The sequence below is a fragment of the Pseudozyma hubeiensis genome, assembly GCF_000403515.1.
Source record: "Pseudozyma hubeiensis SY62 DNA, scaffold: PHS23, whole genome shotgun sequence".
In the NCBI taxonomy this organism is placed as follows: domain Eukaryota; kingdom Fungi; phylum Basidiomycota; class Ustilaginomycetes; order Ustilaginales; family Ustilaginaceae; genus Pseudozyma; species Pseudozyma hubeiensis.
Genome location: NW_012133805.1, coordinates 296352 through 311477, shown reverse-complemented (window position 1 = coordinate 311477; position 15126 = coordinate 296352). Strand labels below are relative to the sequence as shown.

At 56.5% G+C, this 15126-nt stretch overlaps 6 protein-coding genes and 1 non-coding gene across 7 annotated transcripts; 5 read left to right on the top strand and 2 right to left on the bottom strand.

Annotated features, from left to right (window-relative positions):
* Positions 1 to 43: 43 nt before the first annotated feature.
* On the top strand, positions 44 to 4724 carry PHSY_002468 (ammonium transporter; the record flags this gene model as incomplete). Its single annotated transcript, XM_012333092.1, has 2 exons — positions 44 to 135; positions 3005 to 4724. The coding sequence occupies 2 exons, from the start codon at positions 44 to 46 to the stop codon at positions 4722 to 4724; spliced, it is 1812 nt and encodes a 603-aa protein (XP_012188482.1).
* A 426-nt stretch (positions 4725 to 5150) lies between these two features.
* Positions 5151 to 5579, bottom strand: PHSY_002467 (hypothetical protein; the record flags this gene model as incomplete). Its single annotated transcript, XM_012333091.1, has 1 exon — positions 5151 to 5579. The coding sequence occupies one exon, from the start codon at positions 5577 to 5579 to the stop codon at positions 5151 to 5153; it is 429 nt and encodes a 142-aa protein (XP_012188481.1).
* A 148-nt stretch (positions 5580 to 5727) lies between these two features.
* PHSY_002466 (hypothetical protein) lies at positions 5728 to 6213 on the top strand (the record flags this gene model as incomplete). Its single annotated transcript, XM_012333090.1, has 1 exon — positions 5728 to 6213. One exon carries the CDS (start codon positions 5728 to 5730, stop codon positions 6211 to 6213), a length of 486 nt encoding a protein of 161 aa, XP_012188480.1.
* A 299-nt stretch (positions 6214 to 6512) lies between these two features.
* Positions 6513 to 9335, top strand: PHSY_002465 (palmitoyltransferase; the record flags this gene model as incomplete). Its single annotated transcript, XM_012333089.1, has 1 exon — positions 6513 to 9335. One exon carries the CDS (start codon positions 6513 to 6515, stop codon positions 9333 to 9335), a length of 2823 nt encoding a protein of 940 aa, XP_012188479.1.
* A 728-nt stretch (positions 9336 to 10063) lies between these two features.
* On the top strand, positions 10064 to 13162 carry PHSY_002464 (kinesin heavy chain; the record flags this gene model as incomplete). Its single annotated transcript, XM_012333088.1, has 1 exon — positions 10064 to 13162. The coding sequence occupies one exon, from the start codon at positions 10064 to 10066 to the stop codon at positions 13160 to 13162; it is 3099 nt and encodes a 1032-aa protein (XP_012188478.1).
* A 443-nt stretch (positions 13163 to 13605) lies between these two features.
* PHSY_007601 lies at positions 13606 to 13744 on the bottom strand. Its single transcript has one exon. It is a non-coding gene; the product is annotated as a tRNA-Leu (tRNA).
* Positions 13745 to 14561: 817 nt separating this feature from the next.
* On the top strand, positions 14562 to 15095 carry PHSY_002463 (hypothetical protein; the record flags this gene model as incomplete). The annotated part of the gene is made up of 1 exon (XM_012333087.1): positions 14562 to 15095. The coding sequence occupies one exon, from the start codon at positions 14562 to 14564 to the stop codon at positions 15093 to 15095; it is 534 nt and encodes a 177-aa protein (XP_012188477.1).
* Between the last annotated feature and the right edge of the window lie 31 nt (positions 15096 to 15126).

The window sequence follows — 15126 nt, the reverse complement described above, 5'->3', positions numbered from 1 at the left end:
CGCGCAGCGCAGCGAGGTTGCTGTGCGGGAGCTGGAGCGCTACATGGATGAAGTCTGCCCACAAGACATACGAGCCCACGACGATCAGATCGGCGGATGCAGTGCAGCACACATTGCTAGATCGGGCCCTGCCAGGTAGGAAGAGTCGAGTGGACGATTGATAAGATTACAGCGAGTCTCAGTGCTTATCTGGCCGGACCCCACGGAAAGATTGACGTCACATGCAATTACACAATCCTGGTACGAGCCAGGTCAATGCGGAGTCGACACATGCATATCTCGCTCATTGCCTGCGCTTATCTTTCGATACTGATGCCATGCCTCCGTTCCGGCCTTACGATAAGGTCGAGCGCCTCTGCTCCCCGGCCTCCCCACACGTCGGAGTCGACGGCCTGCTCACCTCTGTGCTTTGACATCGGAGAATTTGTGTCGACCTTACGCTGTCCAAGTATGCGGGCTGTCACAAGTTACGTCGATGCGTGCCCTCCGCTGCAGGCTTGTTACGATGCATGAACCAAAGGTGATGTCAGTGAGATGTCAACCGAGCGCAACGTGATCTTCGTGTTCTCCCAAAGCAAACTCCGCCTCTACTGTACCCGACTTTGTTGACCATGAAGATCTCGATGATCGAAACAACGATGCTAACTAGCGACGGTCACGATCTATTGTCCGAGTCTGCTGTTGCCTTGACGTGATGTGTTGCTCTTATCTTTGGACCCTTGTCACTTGGACGGGCCGCCGGAAGGAATTTGTCGCACGGCAGGTGGTCTCCACTCAAACGTAAGCTGGAAAGTAACAAAATCAAATTTCCAACCCTCAGCTCATGTGACTCTCTGTGCCTGCGTTTGCGGTGTGATTTTGAGTGCCCGGCGGCTGCAAAGACAACAGCCAACTGCCTGTTCTTGCCTCCTTCTTCCCTCATTCATCGTCGATGAGCTGGTTTGACAGCAATGGCACGACATGGTGAATGCGACCCTTTGGCCGACCTTGACGGAACACTGCTCTGACTGGCGAGGGCACAGCAATCGAGCGAGCTCAGCAGAACGCGACGCTGCCGGGAGGGGTTTTCAAATTGACCCAGCCAAGCCATGCAGCTCCAAGATAAGAATGCGGAGATCTGATTGGTCGATGGGATGAGCCCTTATCACAAATACGGACATTTTTTTGGTTGAATTTGGTTTCCGACGTGCAGCGAGCGCGAGTCAGATGCATTCGTTCGGTCAAAGTAGACAACTTTTGCGTCGTCTTGAGCGTCACTTCGAAAGATAAGGGTGGAAATCGACGCTGCTTCATACGATCGACGAGCTGCCCTCGGCCCTCTGTTTTGTCCTCCCTTCCCCGCCCCCACGTCTTGGCAGCTGTCAGTACAGTCGAGGTCTCCGCCGTTTTGTTCGCCGCAGACTACACTAGTCGGCCGAACAGCCAAATCCTGTTCGCTCAGATCCTCGTTGTCGCTGACCTAGAAGCATGTTCTGACCTGGCTACCGCGATGGAAACCGAAGCAGAAAAGAAAGACAAAGTCTTGACTCCCCTCGCTCGCAACCTCGGCTGAGAGATAAGAAGAAGACCTCCCGTCCACGATAGCCCGCGCTGTATCCTTTTGCCAAGACCTTTGCGATCGCCTACTGGTATTTCACGAGCCAGCCGTATCTCCTTTCGATGCCTACCCAAGAAGTGCCGGACTCTGTACGAGAATCGCATGAATCAATGATCGCGAAAAGGCTTGGCAGATCCATGGTCTGACCGAAGCGGACCAACACGGTGATCTAGTCGCCGCCGTTACTCTCCCCGTTCTTATGCATAGTCCGTCGAGTTACATCATCTGTCGTCCAACCAGCCGCTCTTGCCCTCACTCTCCTTGTACTAGCCACACGAGCTGCACGTCACAAGCGCCATCCGAGAGACAGGGATCTGCCCGACGGTCTTGGCTAGATGTCGATGCATTGTTGCAAGCAATCGTTTCCACCTGAGGATCTATGCGCCTATACAGTGTACACCAGGCCACATTGCCTAGCAGAGTCTCCATCAGGAAGTAGTCTGCGACATGGTTGGAATGCTCGACAAGAAGGTGCGAAGCGGATGCCATGCCTTGACTTGGCCGTACTGTATGTCTGGATTAGGCGAAACGAGAAGCGAAGCGTGGGTCGAGCGAGGAGTCTGAAAAATCAACAGAACGAAAATCAGATTGGGGCATCTGAACGGTGTCTGCTCGCGACGGGGCTAAAGGTAGGAACAAAAGAAAATGGTGGCTCGCATAAAATGGAGATCGGAAGGATGATGATGGACTGGATGCATGCGTGGCATATTTTTGAGTTCGCGTCTTCTTTCTTCTTTTTTCCCTCTGGTGCCTCGCTATTTGCGTCGACATTCGTCTGTGCTTGGCTGCTGTACGGCAGAGGACCGAACGAGAGTCGTCGATCTACATTGTGACAGTCCCGGTTGTTTTTTTTTTTGGTGCAGTGCGATCCGGCCAACGGCTTTCAACCTTGTTTGTTCTGAATCTCCTTGTGCCAAATCGACGGGGAAAGCTCTTCTCGAGTTGACATCGACGTCGACGATACTTCGCAAGACAAACTTTTGACGTTGCTGCATGGGCGAATGCAACCACCTCGCTTGTGCTCATCGCCGGTTCTTGTAATCTTTCATCTATCCCGCTTCTCATTCGTCCTGACAATCCTCAATCTTCGCGCGTCGACGGAAACACCGGACGCATCGCCCTCTTTCGCTTCTCCGCCCCGTCACGAGAATCGAGTCAGGATCAGCTCGGTCTCTGCACACCATCGGCGTTTGACGGGCAGCACAGAAACCCAGACGGTCAGACGGCCGGACGTCACACCCGACTTTTCCCAACGCCCAATTGCTCTTCCAACGCCTTATAGGGAGACCATCCTTGTTCCTTCGTTTCCACCATTCCCCTCTTCCCTCACCTTCCCCTCCGTCATCCATCCGTCCGTCCGCTCCTTCGCGCCCCGTCACCGCCTCCCCTTTGCCGGGTGTGTTCAAGCTTGCCTTCCTCGTTCGGTCGAGCAGCATCTCGCATTCGTCGCAGCTGTCACATCTCTGCGACACGATCCATCCCACCTCTGGAGATCCTCCCTGACTTGCGCCCGTCGGCAAGTTCCGTTTTTACGCACAAAATGGTCAACATCACCTACGGTGTGCTCCAGGCACCCGATGGCAGCTCGGCCAGATCGAGCGCCATCGCCAACGGAACCGACATCATCGTCTCGTACGGTCCCAACGGCGAGAGCGTCGCCTCCTACTCGCCCGGTGACATTGGCTGGGTGCTCACATGTACCGCCCTCGTCTGGCTTATGATTCCCGGTCTCGGATATCTCTACTCTGGTCTCGCACGCAGAAAGAATGCGCTCCACCTGCTTTTGCTCACCCTGGCTGCGCTCGCCGTCGTTTCGTTCCAGTGGTTCTTCTGGGGCTACTCGCTCGCTTTCTCTCAGACCTCGGGCGCTTTCCTCGGCAATCTGCGCAACTTTGGCTACATGGGCGTGCTCGAGAACCCCGTGTCGCAGGCGTACAACAAGGTGCCCGAGATCGTCTACGCCATCTACCAGTGCATGTTCGCCAACCTCGTTCCCGCCATTGCTATCGGTGCCGCTTGTGAGCGTGGCCGAGTCTGGCCTTTCCTCGTCTTCACCTTTATCTGGACCACGCTCGTCTACGACGTGATCGCTTGCTGGGTGTGGAACCCCACCGGTTGGGCCTTCAAGTGGGGTGTTCTCGACTACGCCGGCGGTGGACCCGTCGAGATCAACTCGGGTATCACCGGTCTCGTCATCTCGTACTACCTCGGCCCCCGTCACGGCTACGGCACCGAGCGCCTGCTGTTCAAGCCTCACAACGTCTCGTACATCTTCCTGGGCACCGCCTTCCTCTGGTTCGGCTGGCTCGGATTCAACGGCGGTTCGGTGTTTGCTGCCAACCTGCGTGCTGCCATGGCCATCAGCACCACCAACCTCGCCGCTTCGTCCGCCGGTCTCACTTGGATGCTCCTCGATTGGCGTCTCGAGCGCAAGTGGTCCGTCGTTGGCTTCTGCACCGGTTGCATTGCCGGTCTCGTCGCCATCACGCCCGCTGCCGGCTTCGTCGGCATGCCCGCTGCTCTGCTCATTGGTGTCGTCTCGGCGGCCGTTTCCAACTTTGCCACCGTTCTCAAGGGTCCCATGCGCGTCGACGATGTCATGGACATTTTCTCCGTCCACGCTCTTGCCGGCTACGTCGGCACTTTGCTCACCGGTATCTTTGCCCAGGCCTCGGTAGCCAACAACGACGGCAACACGGTCATCACCGGTGGCTGGCTCGATGGCAACTGGATCCAGCTTGCCTATCAGCTCGCCTACTGTGTCGCCGTCACCTCTTGGTGTGCTGGTGTCACCTTTGCCATCATGTTTGTCGTTGACCACACTCCTTTCATCGGTCCCTTCCGATCGAGCGAGATGGGTGAGGTGGTCGGTATGGACGAGGATCAGTGTGGCGAGTGGGCCTACGACTACGCCTTTATCAACCGTGATCTCGAGGGCAACTACAAGCCCGACCACGGTCAGACGCTCGACATGCACGAAAAGATGCCCAACGTCCACCAGACCGACTCGCTGCGCTCTGGCGCGGACAGCGGCAGCCAGGACAACTCCAACTCGCAGCTGGCCTCTGGTGACCAGAACGCAACCTCGGCAACAACCGAGGCTCCAGCGACGCAAACACAGGCATGATCTTGGCGTGCGTTGCTTTCGTCGGCCCACTCAGGCACGTCGATTCGATTGCACGAATACGACGCCGCTTTCACTCTTGTTAGGATGTATATACCGCGCTTTCCTTGTTCTTCTTATCTTAATCGGATCGACAGTAACCTATCTGCATAGCGAGCGCTCTTCTGCTCATCTGACCGCGCTGTGCCCGAGTCGGGCCGCTTTCTCCCACGACAGGTGAAGCAGCTTCTCAGGTTGTCCAATCTGGACACCGTCTGCATCACGTTTGTTTGTACAGTGCTTCGCATCACAATGAGCCGCACCGGTCAGCCGAACTGTAAGAGCGAGGCGCGGAAGGAGTAGAAAGAAGGTGAGCAAAGAAGATTTCACGTCACGGTGCACAATGCCGATCGATGTCCACGGCACATTGCAGCTGAGCGTGCATCTCCATCATGCTCTTGTCACACTTGGCGTAGGTTGCTGCCAGGTTGTGCCTGGGATCGCGATGTCGCGCTTTCTGCATGCAAGCTGCAGTCTATTTCTGGTCGGGACGATCGTTTGGAAGAAAACTCTGGCTCGCTTGCACACGCGCCTGCACACAGACGAGCTTCTTCGCATCCATCGTCTGACCTTCCGAACCCGACCGCGCTGCCTCAGCACAATTCGACGTTCAGACTGTTGTCTGGATCTCACGACGCTCGGATCGCTTCTGCCAATGTCAGGCACAAGCCTTCTGCGCCGTAGGTGGGCGTCATGAACAGATGCTGCCTCGAAGCGATGAAACGATGAAACGATGCAGCTGTCCGCTTCGACAATTCGATCTTCGCTTCTGACTCCTCTGCTTCTTGCACGACTACGCTCAGGCTCATCAAGCTGCATTGCATCACAGCGCAGCGCCTAGCGGCGTCGGTTGGTGCCGACGGCAGTGAATTGTCAAAGCGACGACCTGGCTTTCGGTCATCTAGCGCCTCGATGTCCTTGACGAAGCTGAATTCACTCGAACAGGCTCGGCATCGGCACTTAGCACATGAAGAGCGCAGCCCACGAGCCGATCCGCTTCATCATGACCTGCATTCGACGTTCGTACTCGGAGCCTCCTTCTTCGTTCTTTCACGGTCCCGTTCATGAGCCCGTGGGCGAGAGGCGGGACAAACCCCCTATCCGGTTCATTCAGCAGAAACAAAGATGCGGCAATGCATACAGAGGCTCAGGGAAACGTGGTTGCTGCGGAAGCTTCATCTCGAGTATCTTCGCAACCGAGGTCTGGCTTCTATTGTTCGTACAACACTTTTTGGCACTTGTCGTCGCCCCCCAGCAGCCATTGAGTGAGGACCATGACTTACCTGGTCCACACCAGCAGAACCTCTCAGCAACGCAGCTTGCTACTACGCTTGTATCGATCCGACCAGTCACATCTTTGTCCGCCAAGTCTGGCCAAGCCGACTGCTCCCATTTGAATTCTTCCATGCCTGGCCCGTCCAACACCTTTGAAGGGACGGAGCGCTCGGCTTAGCTGCTTTGTGGCCGAATCAACGCCGATCCCACCAGCCGTCAGCTCCTAGGCTGTCAATACAATCGGAGCGGATCGACATCATTTCGCGCCCATCTTCGGTCACGTATCGGAGATCGCCATCCTGGTCGAGCGCGTTCTCCGATGACCAACGAACGCCAGCCTCAGCAGGCGGGCTCGACCACGATTCTGCAGGAAGGCGAAGCTGCTCTCGCAGTCCAGCTCTAGATAGCAGGTCTGGTGAGGCCAGACGTACCAACCGTCATGGCGCAACGCATCAAAGCCTGGTCAGCTCATGGCCGATGGTCGAACACCGCTCGCACGTCCAACAACAGCATCATAATTCGTCAGAAGCAAGTCGTAGATGGAGTATGGACGCCGCTGATCACCCTGGAGCCACTCAAACGCAGCGTACCGCCGACAGAGATCACGTAACGTCTCCCGACCCAACGCAAGGCCTACGCAGGGCTCTCGAGACAACCCTCCAACAGCCGACACGACGGAAATATGGTACAGCTTTGGCTCGATCGCAGTCTGCCGACGGTCCTATCTGGCAGCCTTATGCACCTCGAATGAGTTCACGAAGCTCGCTTGCGGAATGGAGTCCTCTGCAATTCAATTCTCCCAGCCGCCTAGATAGGACAAGCTGGAGCTTCGTCACGACTTCTAACAACAGCGGCCCTGAAACGGCACTGAGCCTTCCAGGCAGTCCTTCGTCAAGGTCCAGACCTGGTTCCGCAAGTCTCCTGCGCGAATCTCTTCACCGCGCTCCTCGCGCACTTTCTTACACAGGCGACACTATTGTCCACAATCGGGACCAAGACGATGATTATCCTCACCGCTCACGCACCCCTGCCACGTTACGACCAGCATCTGCCGCTCTTCAGCCCATCACCGAAGGAACATCGATAGATCAGGATACATCCTTGGCCGACACCAGTACTTTCTTCTACGACCGATTCCGATTCTCGAGCTTCTCGACTCGCTCGGACTTGGTGGAGACGAGTCCGAGGAGCAGTCCAATGCCAGCGGCTTCCACAGGTTCGATCACTTCCTCCAAGAACACAAACGTCAGCTCGACGACAGGCAGCCCTTCGGCCTTCAAGCCGAGACAATTGATGATCACACGTTCATCGAGTTTGACCGGAACAGAACCCTACAGCCATATGTCGAGAACAAATTCTAGGCGATTGCTCAGGTCAGCATCTGCACAATCTGTGCAAGTTGCACGCAATGAGACAGCAAGGAGAGACATTCGAGAGACTGTCAGACCTCGTTTCTCAGAAGTCGTATGCTCGACTCCGGTGCAGAACACCAATCAGGCGAAGAGCCCACCTGAACAAACAACAGACGACAATCCTGAACAGACTTGCAACGTGGCGGATGACGATCTTCGGAGTGTCGATGGCTCGGATCTACACGCAGGAACGGGGACGAGTGCAGGAGGCTCGGTCGAGATGAGCAGCGTCAAGCTGAATTCAGACAAGACAGGTGACAGTCCGCGACACGATCGATGCGCTCCCTCCGAGATCCTCATCCCACAACCCTCGATCCCCTGCATGCTTCCCATCGATGACTATGATGCCGCGTCGAAAAGCGCATCGGCACCTTCGTGGCCCGAGTTCAACAAGGTCAGATCCACGTTATCGCCCAGCGGTGAATACGGCTCAGCGAGTTTATCAAAAGCACGTTCGTCGTCCTCGCCTTCGTCTGGCGATCAAAGCTCGCTGTCAGCTCCGCGCTCGGCTGCGTCGGCAGACTCTCGATCGAGCGAAGCTGTCGAAGTCGTCCCCTGGCAAGTTGCAACGACGGACTCGGACGGAGTGAGGAAATCCGAGGAGATCTTCAGGCCGCTCAGTTTGGTTCAGAGTGGGAGAGGATCCTCAAATACGGTGATTCCGGGAATCCTGCCAAGCGCGGCTAGCAGCGCCGGCTCCCGGGCGTCGACCGTACGCAAGATGCCACCGACACCGCTGAAAGGCGTTAGCGGGACAGAATGGGCGAACCGATCGTCGCGAGGGGATGTCAACTTGGAGTCGGATATGTTTTCAAGATTGACGGATGAGAGCATTGGGCTAGGCATCTCGCCTCTTCCTTTGAGGGCTGGTGAACAGCAATTGTTTGCCAAGACCTCCGTAGCGGGACGGTCTCGACCGGGGAGTCTGCAAAGTCGAAAGCTCAAACAAGATCACGCGATACTCCAGACAAAGGTGGAGAGGCAACCTTCGCAGACGGGTCACATTACCAGTCCTCCTGGAGGTATGGATCGGCTCCTGTCAGAGCTAGATCCCGTCACCACCGATAGTCAGCTGCGAAGGAAAGTTGAGGCTGCACCAATACTTGACTATGGTATACGCAGCTCGTCGCTTCGAAGATATCACCCGCACGGTGGCCATGTTGGTCTGGGGCTACCGCGTCGGCCTGAGAAGGACGCCGTTACCTTTGATCATCATGATATAGACAGGCGACTTCCAGCCAGATGCTCTCGTCAGGTTGACTCTATATCTCGGAGTGTCCAATCGCCTTTGGATGTATCCTTTGCAGGCGCGACAGGACGAACAGGGTTGAATGCCGCCAACCGCAATGTCAGCCCCAAACACCCTGACGCAAGCGAAGTTCAGCGCACTCCTCGCTTCTTAAGGCTGGCTATCTCTCTCGGGGCATTCATGATGATTTATCAGACCCTGTTTTTCATCTTCGAGGCACCTTACTGGTGGATCACATTCAGTCCCGCACTACCGCTTGCAGCCGCCGCGCTGTTTCTGCTGTCCGACGGGCTGATCATCCAGCTGCTGCTTCAGCGCTCGTCAAATAGATGTCTCTTACTCTGCGCCCTCGGCATGTCAGTACTGTCGCTCTTGTACTGTGTCGTGCTTTCGGTCTGGATCACCCTCAGACTGATCCGCTCTCCCGATGGAGGAGCCTCGGCTCCCGGGATTCACTTCGATCGCTCGCGAGACACGGTGACCGGCGGAAGTGTGCTGCAAGACGTGCTTCGCGACATGCCCATGCCAGTCGTGCTAGCTGGAATTGGCACCATTGGAGTGGTGATGAATGCTGGTTGGGCGATGTGGTTGTGGTGCAGGCTGCCCAGCAGTCGCCATGGCGACATCGAGGGACAGTGATCGTTTGCTCACTCCTTCGCACGATCTAGATTCTTTCTTACATTCGTTTCATATACCCTCACATACTTTCAATTGACCGAAAGTTGTCACCTCATGTGGCTTTCTGTGGACCATGTATGACCCGCAGAGTTACTGTAGTAGCGCGTGACATGCCAGCTTCGAGGGAAGATTTTCTTTCCGAAGGTCAGGAATTGTTAGACCATGTTTGCCTAGTCTCGGTATTTCAGGCGCAATTGATCGTCACGTGTTGCACAAGCCGGTGGATTGGGGACACGCCTGTTTTCGTTGAGGGAAACCTGAAATGAAAGTGTTGGTCTTTTCAGTCGGATTTCGCCTTTTGGGAGCGGACGCACTTTTGGCGCTTTGGACAGGGTCGAAGCTACACTCTAGCAGCTTCATGATGACTCTTGACTTTGATCTCTCTGCAGGATACGACGCTCAGACGACTGCTACCATCAAAGACCAGACAAGGAAGACGCAAGCTGATACTCAAGATAGGACCTTGACCTGGATTCGCATTCGCATTATACCCGGAACTCTCGACTAGACTCGCTCGCTCTCCTCATCGAACTGCATCGGACGTCACCCTCCACGAACCGACGGCACATCTCATCGACGAGTCGCCCCGACACTTCGTCTCGCGCAGCACTTTCTTTCTTTCCGCACGCAGCTGCACATCGACCAAGTGGGTGTGCGTGCATGCGTTGCTGAATTGAGCCGTCCTCTCGATGTCCCCTGCCGTCACGCGCGCCACAGCAGCCACCGCTACCGCCGCTTCGTCCCCATCTGCGTCGAGCCTGGACTCCAACTCGGTTGACGACGACCGACGTTCTTCTACTGCTTCAATAGCGCGTCAACCATTCGTGCCCAAACGTAAACCAACAAAGCCCGCGCCTTACGCCTACCTCCTCGCCGAAGCGAGCGCCAGCGCCGACTCGCTGCCCAGCCCAGTTCTCGTTCAAGGTTCCGGCTCATTCGGAGAAAGCGATACGGCCTCATATACGCCCGCTCGTCCCTCTTCGGCCATCGAGACGCCCTTGCGCACCTCGCCAAAGAAAGTCAAGGTCGTACGTGCGCCCTCGCCACAAGAACCTTCTCGCCCGCCTCCGCGCGCAACACGATCATCTCCGAGAAACTTCGACTCATTATCGGTCGACGTTCCTTCGGACCCAGCACCCTCTTCGGCCGCCGCAGCACCTGTGCTCAAGACTCGATCCGCCTTCCTCACACCAGCACCTCCAGCTCGGGAACGCCAAGCCGAGACTAGACCTCGTTCTCATACCCCGACCACCATGGCAGCACGCACAGCAGCGCCACCGGGCACGCCCAAGATCAAAGCGGCTGTTTCCGCCGACGTTGCTGCACGCATCAGGTCGCCCAAGAAGCACGCTTCCACTTCGGCGTTGAGAGCTACGGCAAATCAGTCGACGCCATTCAGCGCCTCGAGTGGTCTAAGATCCGCTCACCCTCTGCAACAGTCGAGCAAAGACATAGGAAAAGCGCTCGAAGCATACGCACATTCGTCCAGCACCTGGCAACATCACACGGAAAGCAGCAAGGAAGATGCGGACCCGAACGGCGACAGCTCCTTTGTGTACGATGCGGATGCTGACAATGCACACAACTTCGGAGAAGCAAATGGGCAGGAGACCGTTCAGGTGCACGTTCGACTGCGACCTCCCAAACGGGGTGAAGAGTGTGCGTGGGTGGCCAACCCGTACTCTGGCACGGTCGCATTGGAGGCGTCCATCGCTGGCGGACGTACGCAGAGCGCCAACCTCGGACCGTTCACCTTTGACGGTATCCAAACTGGCTCTGCCAATCGCCCCGTCTACATCTCGGTCGCTCGGCCGCTGGTGCGTGCAGCGCTGGATGGTTACGATGCAGTCGTCTTCGCATACGGTCAAACCGCCTCCGGAAAGACCTTTACGCTTTCTGGAGACGAAACGGGTCAAGAGGCAGGCATCATCCCGCGCGCGGTGCGCGACATCTTTCGAGGTATCAAGCAGAGCTCGGCACGTCGAGAGTACCTCTTACGCGCCAGCTATCTGGAGATCTGGAACGAGGTGGTCAAGGATCTGCTCGAGCCGAGCAATGTGCCTCAGGTTCGTGACGACAAGCGTCGACGTGGCGGCAAGGGGACGACGGTGCAGCCGTTGAGGGAGGAGATCGTCACGAGTCCAGCCCAGGTGAGGGAGCTGCTGGCCCGCGGTCAGGCCAATCGACACGTCGGAGCGACGGACTGGAACGAGCGCAGCAGCAGGTCGCACACCTGCTTCAAGATCACCATCGAGTCGTGGGAACGCGACCAGGAGTGCCTAGGCGGAGACCCTGCCGAGACGCGACTGGGTAAGAAAGTCACCGTCTCGGAGCTGTGCCTGATCGATCTCGCCGGAAGCGAAAAGTATGTCTCTCAAGGATCAGACCGTCGCACCGAAGGTGCCCACATCAACAAGTCGCTCCTCACGCTCGGCAAGGTCATCTACGCCCTATCGGAAAAGTCCAGCGCCGCTTCTGCAGCAGGCAGCGCGGGAGTGCACATCCCCTATCGAGACTCGAAGCTCACGCGAATCCTCCAGAACTCGCTTTCGGGCAACGCACGTGTCGCTGTCGTGTGCACCATCAACCCCAATCCTTCCGCCGTGGATGAGTCGCTCTCGACGCTCAACTTTGCCAAGCGTATCAAGAAGGTCGGTCTCAACGCGAGGCGCAACGAGGTCGATGGATCGCTGGCAGGTGGGATCGGCGCAGAGGCGCAGGCGCTCATCTTGCGGTACCAGACGGAAGCGGATGCGTTGCGAAAGATGGTGGACGACTTGTCAAGGACTCAGAAGGTGGAGGTGGAGGATGACCGGATTCGAGAGCTTCAAGAGCGACTGGATGTGATCGGGTCTCTGGTTGTTCGCGGTGGTCGGTCCAATGATGCTGACGATGTTTCCGATGACGAGTCCTCCGCCGCTGCGACGAACGCTTCACGAACAGCATCCAGCAGCAGCACCAGTACGACCGCCTTTGCGTCGTCCAACTCGAGCTCGCGAACCACCTCCACCACCTTTGCCCGCCCGGTTTCGCCCATGAAACGATCGTACAACTTTGGCTTTGACGATCCACCCCACCTGCTCGCCGAAAAACTCTTCCTCGCGAATCGAAAGATCGAGACGCTGTCTCGCAAACTCGCATCGCGACCATCGCTACCCGCCACCTCGATCGCTCAAGCTGAACTCATCTCGTCTCTGCAGCAACAGGTGAAGGAGCTGGAAATGGTGTGTGAAGCACAAGCCACCGATGCACCACCCAAGATCCGCGAAGACGTGGAACGCGAATTCGCTTCTGGAATGGCACAGCTGAGGTCGCAGATCGAGGAGAAGGATGAGTTCATCAAGGAGCTTCAGGAGGAAGGCGCGAGGCTGCGGAGGGTCAATGAGAAGTTGATGCAGTTGGCGCACAGGCAGACGCAGGACATGGTGGAGAACCTTTCGCCGACGAGGACCAGGTCGCCGTTGAATGCGAGCGATGTGGGCAATGCCGCTGTCAGAAGATTGGAGGGTGGAAAGAAGGCGAGGCCGATGAGTCTGTTCAACCCGCCCTCGGGGATGGTCGATTTCAGCAGCGCGTTAAAGGGCACCAACAGCATCCTGCAGGAAGAAGCTGCCAGCGGTGGTGCCAAGAGTGGAGCGCCAATCTTGGCAGGGTCGGCGGTCAAGAGAAGATCGATCAGCAACGACTATACGCTGTTGCAGCTGGGGACGGGCGAGATCGAGGAGGAGATCCTGCAAAAGTCGGCCAGGATTCCGGCCAGCGAGACTTTTGCCGTGTTTCCCAGCTAGGCCAGCGATCTGAAAGTAGAGTCCATAGGATAGCGTCTAGAGTTCAGCATGTCGATCAACGTGATCGTCAAATCTTTCGGCGGTCGTGAAACACATCTCTTGAAGTAGTCACAGTGTGTGTGTGTGTGTGTGTGTGTGTGTGTCGATTATTGAAGCACCTTGTCTGTCAAAATTTCTCCGCGCATTTTCCGACCTCCATTTTCCCAGATCCATTTTCCCTCAACAACTCCATCAAGGCACCAAACAACTTCGAGCCACCACCGTTGTCCGATACACCACCTTCACACTTTCGTCGTGTCAATGTACCAACTGCTTATAAGAAAAATTCTCTCCAGCTCGTTCGTCCAATCGCCGTCAAGATGAAACAAATACAATCTACGCTGAACTCGGAGGCTAGTCTCAACCCCCCACATCACCAAGAAAAAATGGAGCAAAAAATTTACTGACTAGTCTGGGGATCGAACCCAGGAATCCTGGTGTATGATAGGAGGGGTCGAACAAGATGTACATTTGCAACGTTGCAAATTGGTCAGGATCGCATATAGCCTAAAACCAGTGTGTTAACCACTTCACCAACCAGCCGGTATAGTTTCGGGCGCTGGACCGGGGTTGCGTACATAGACTGTTACATGAAAAGCTGAAACATGAAAAAAGGGCCTAGGCACCGCATCCGGCAGCCATTGCTCTGTAGCTTGATTTTCGGGAAATGCACGCGCCAAGCTCGGGCCGGCATGTGGTGCACTTTTCAACCTCCACTGCGGTTGGGATGGGGTCTAGACTCAGGACTACCATCATCTCCGCCGTCGCTGGTCAAAAGAAGGAAAGGGGCTAGACTTTTTGTTTCGCCCGCGCTCGGCGAAACAAACTCTTCGAGGTATTCTCCGATCCAGCACCAGCACGATTGGTCACCGAGACCCCGCACGGCGAGCACGCAACGACGAACGAGGACGGTCTAGCTCTTCCATCCTTTCTGCACTCCGCCGAGGAGCCGATCAAGGTCAGCGCCACACCTTGAAGCTTGCACACCATTGCATCCGTTCTGCTCTTGGTCGGCGTCCTCACGGTGCGCGGCCGTAGTGTACAACACTGGCTTTGGTGACCGCTCCCATCTCCGCAGCATTCACCTGACCAGCTTGCTCCGGATCGAGCTTTGATACCAAAGCAGACGTCGATCAACAGCGTGACCCAGGTTCTGAAGCTAGTCAGCTGGGCGTCGATCCCGGAAGACTTTGCCGTCGAGATCGCGGTACAATACACAACACTGGGCCTTACCAAACATCCGTTGCTTGGTGGTGTAGGAGGACCGTCAATCACCGCCAGCACTCTCATCGCAGCACTGGCAAAGCATACCAACACCGACACACAGTGAGCAACGACGCTGATTGCGCAGTCTGCTACAATGTATCACAGCCTCCTTGCAGCCTCCTTCTTTATCGCTGTCCTCATCCTGCTCTACCGGAACAGGCAGTTCTTCGTATCGCTCCTACCGGAATCGCTCGCCTCCCGCCTACCCTCCTCGCTGCAACCTTCGACCACCCACCTTCCACTGTCACACGGCCCCACAGACCCCCCCACCTCTCTCATCTCGCGTCTGCTGCACCCCTTCACCTCACGTTCTCACTACCTTCCTCTCTCAAGCGGCACCAGTTGGTCAGCAAATCTCTCCAACGGTCTCTCTTCCTCGCTCTTCGACATCACCGCCAACATCGACGCCTCGGATCCGCGTTCCGGCTTGGATCCGAGTGGAGCGCAGGACATTCAGACCATCATGGCGACGCAGAGGGTGACGTTCGACCAGGCGAGGCTGATCAGGCACAAGCAGATTCTGGTGCAGAACAACATCGATCCGAATACGGGTTTGCCGCTGGACAGGAAGGCGGTGACGAGTTTGGGCGGGACGAGGGGGTCGGCGGTGGGTGGGAGTAGGGGTTGAGAGGCTAATCGACGAGATATCCTGTTCGAAA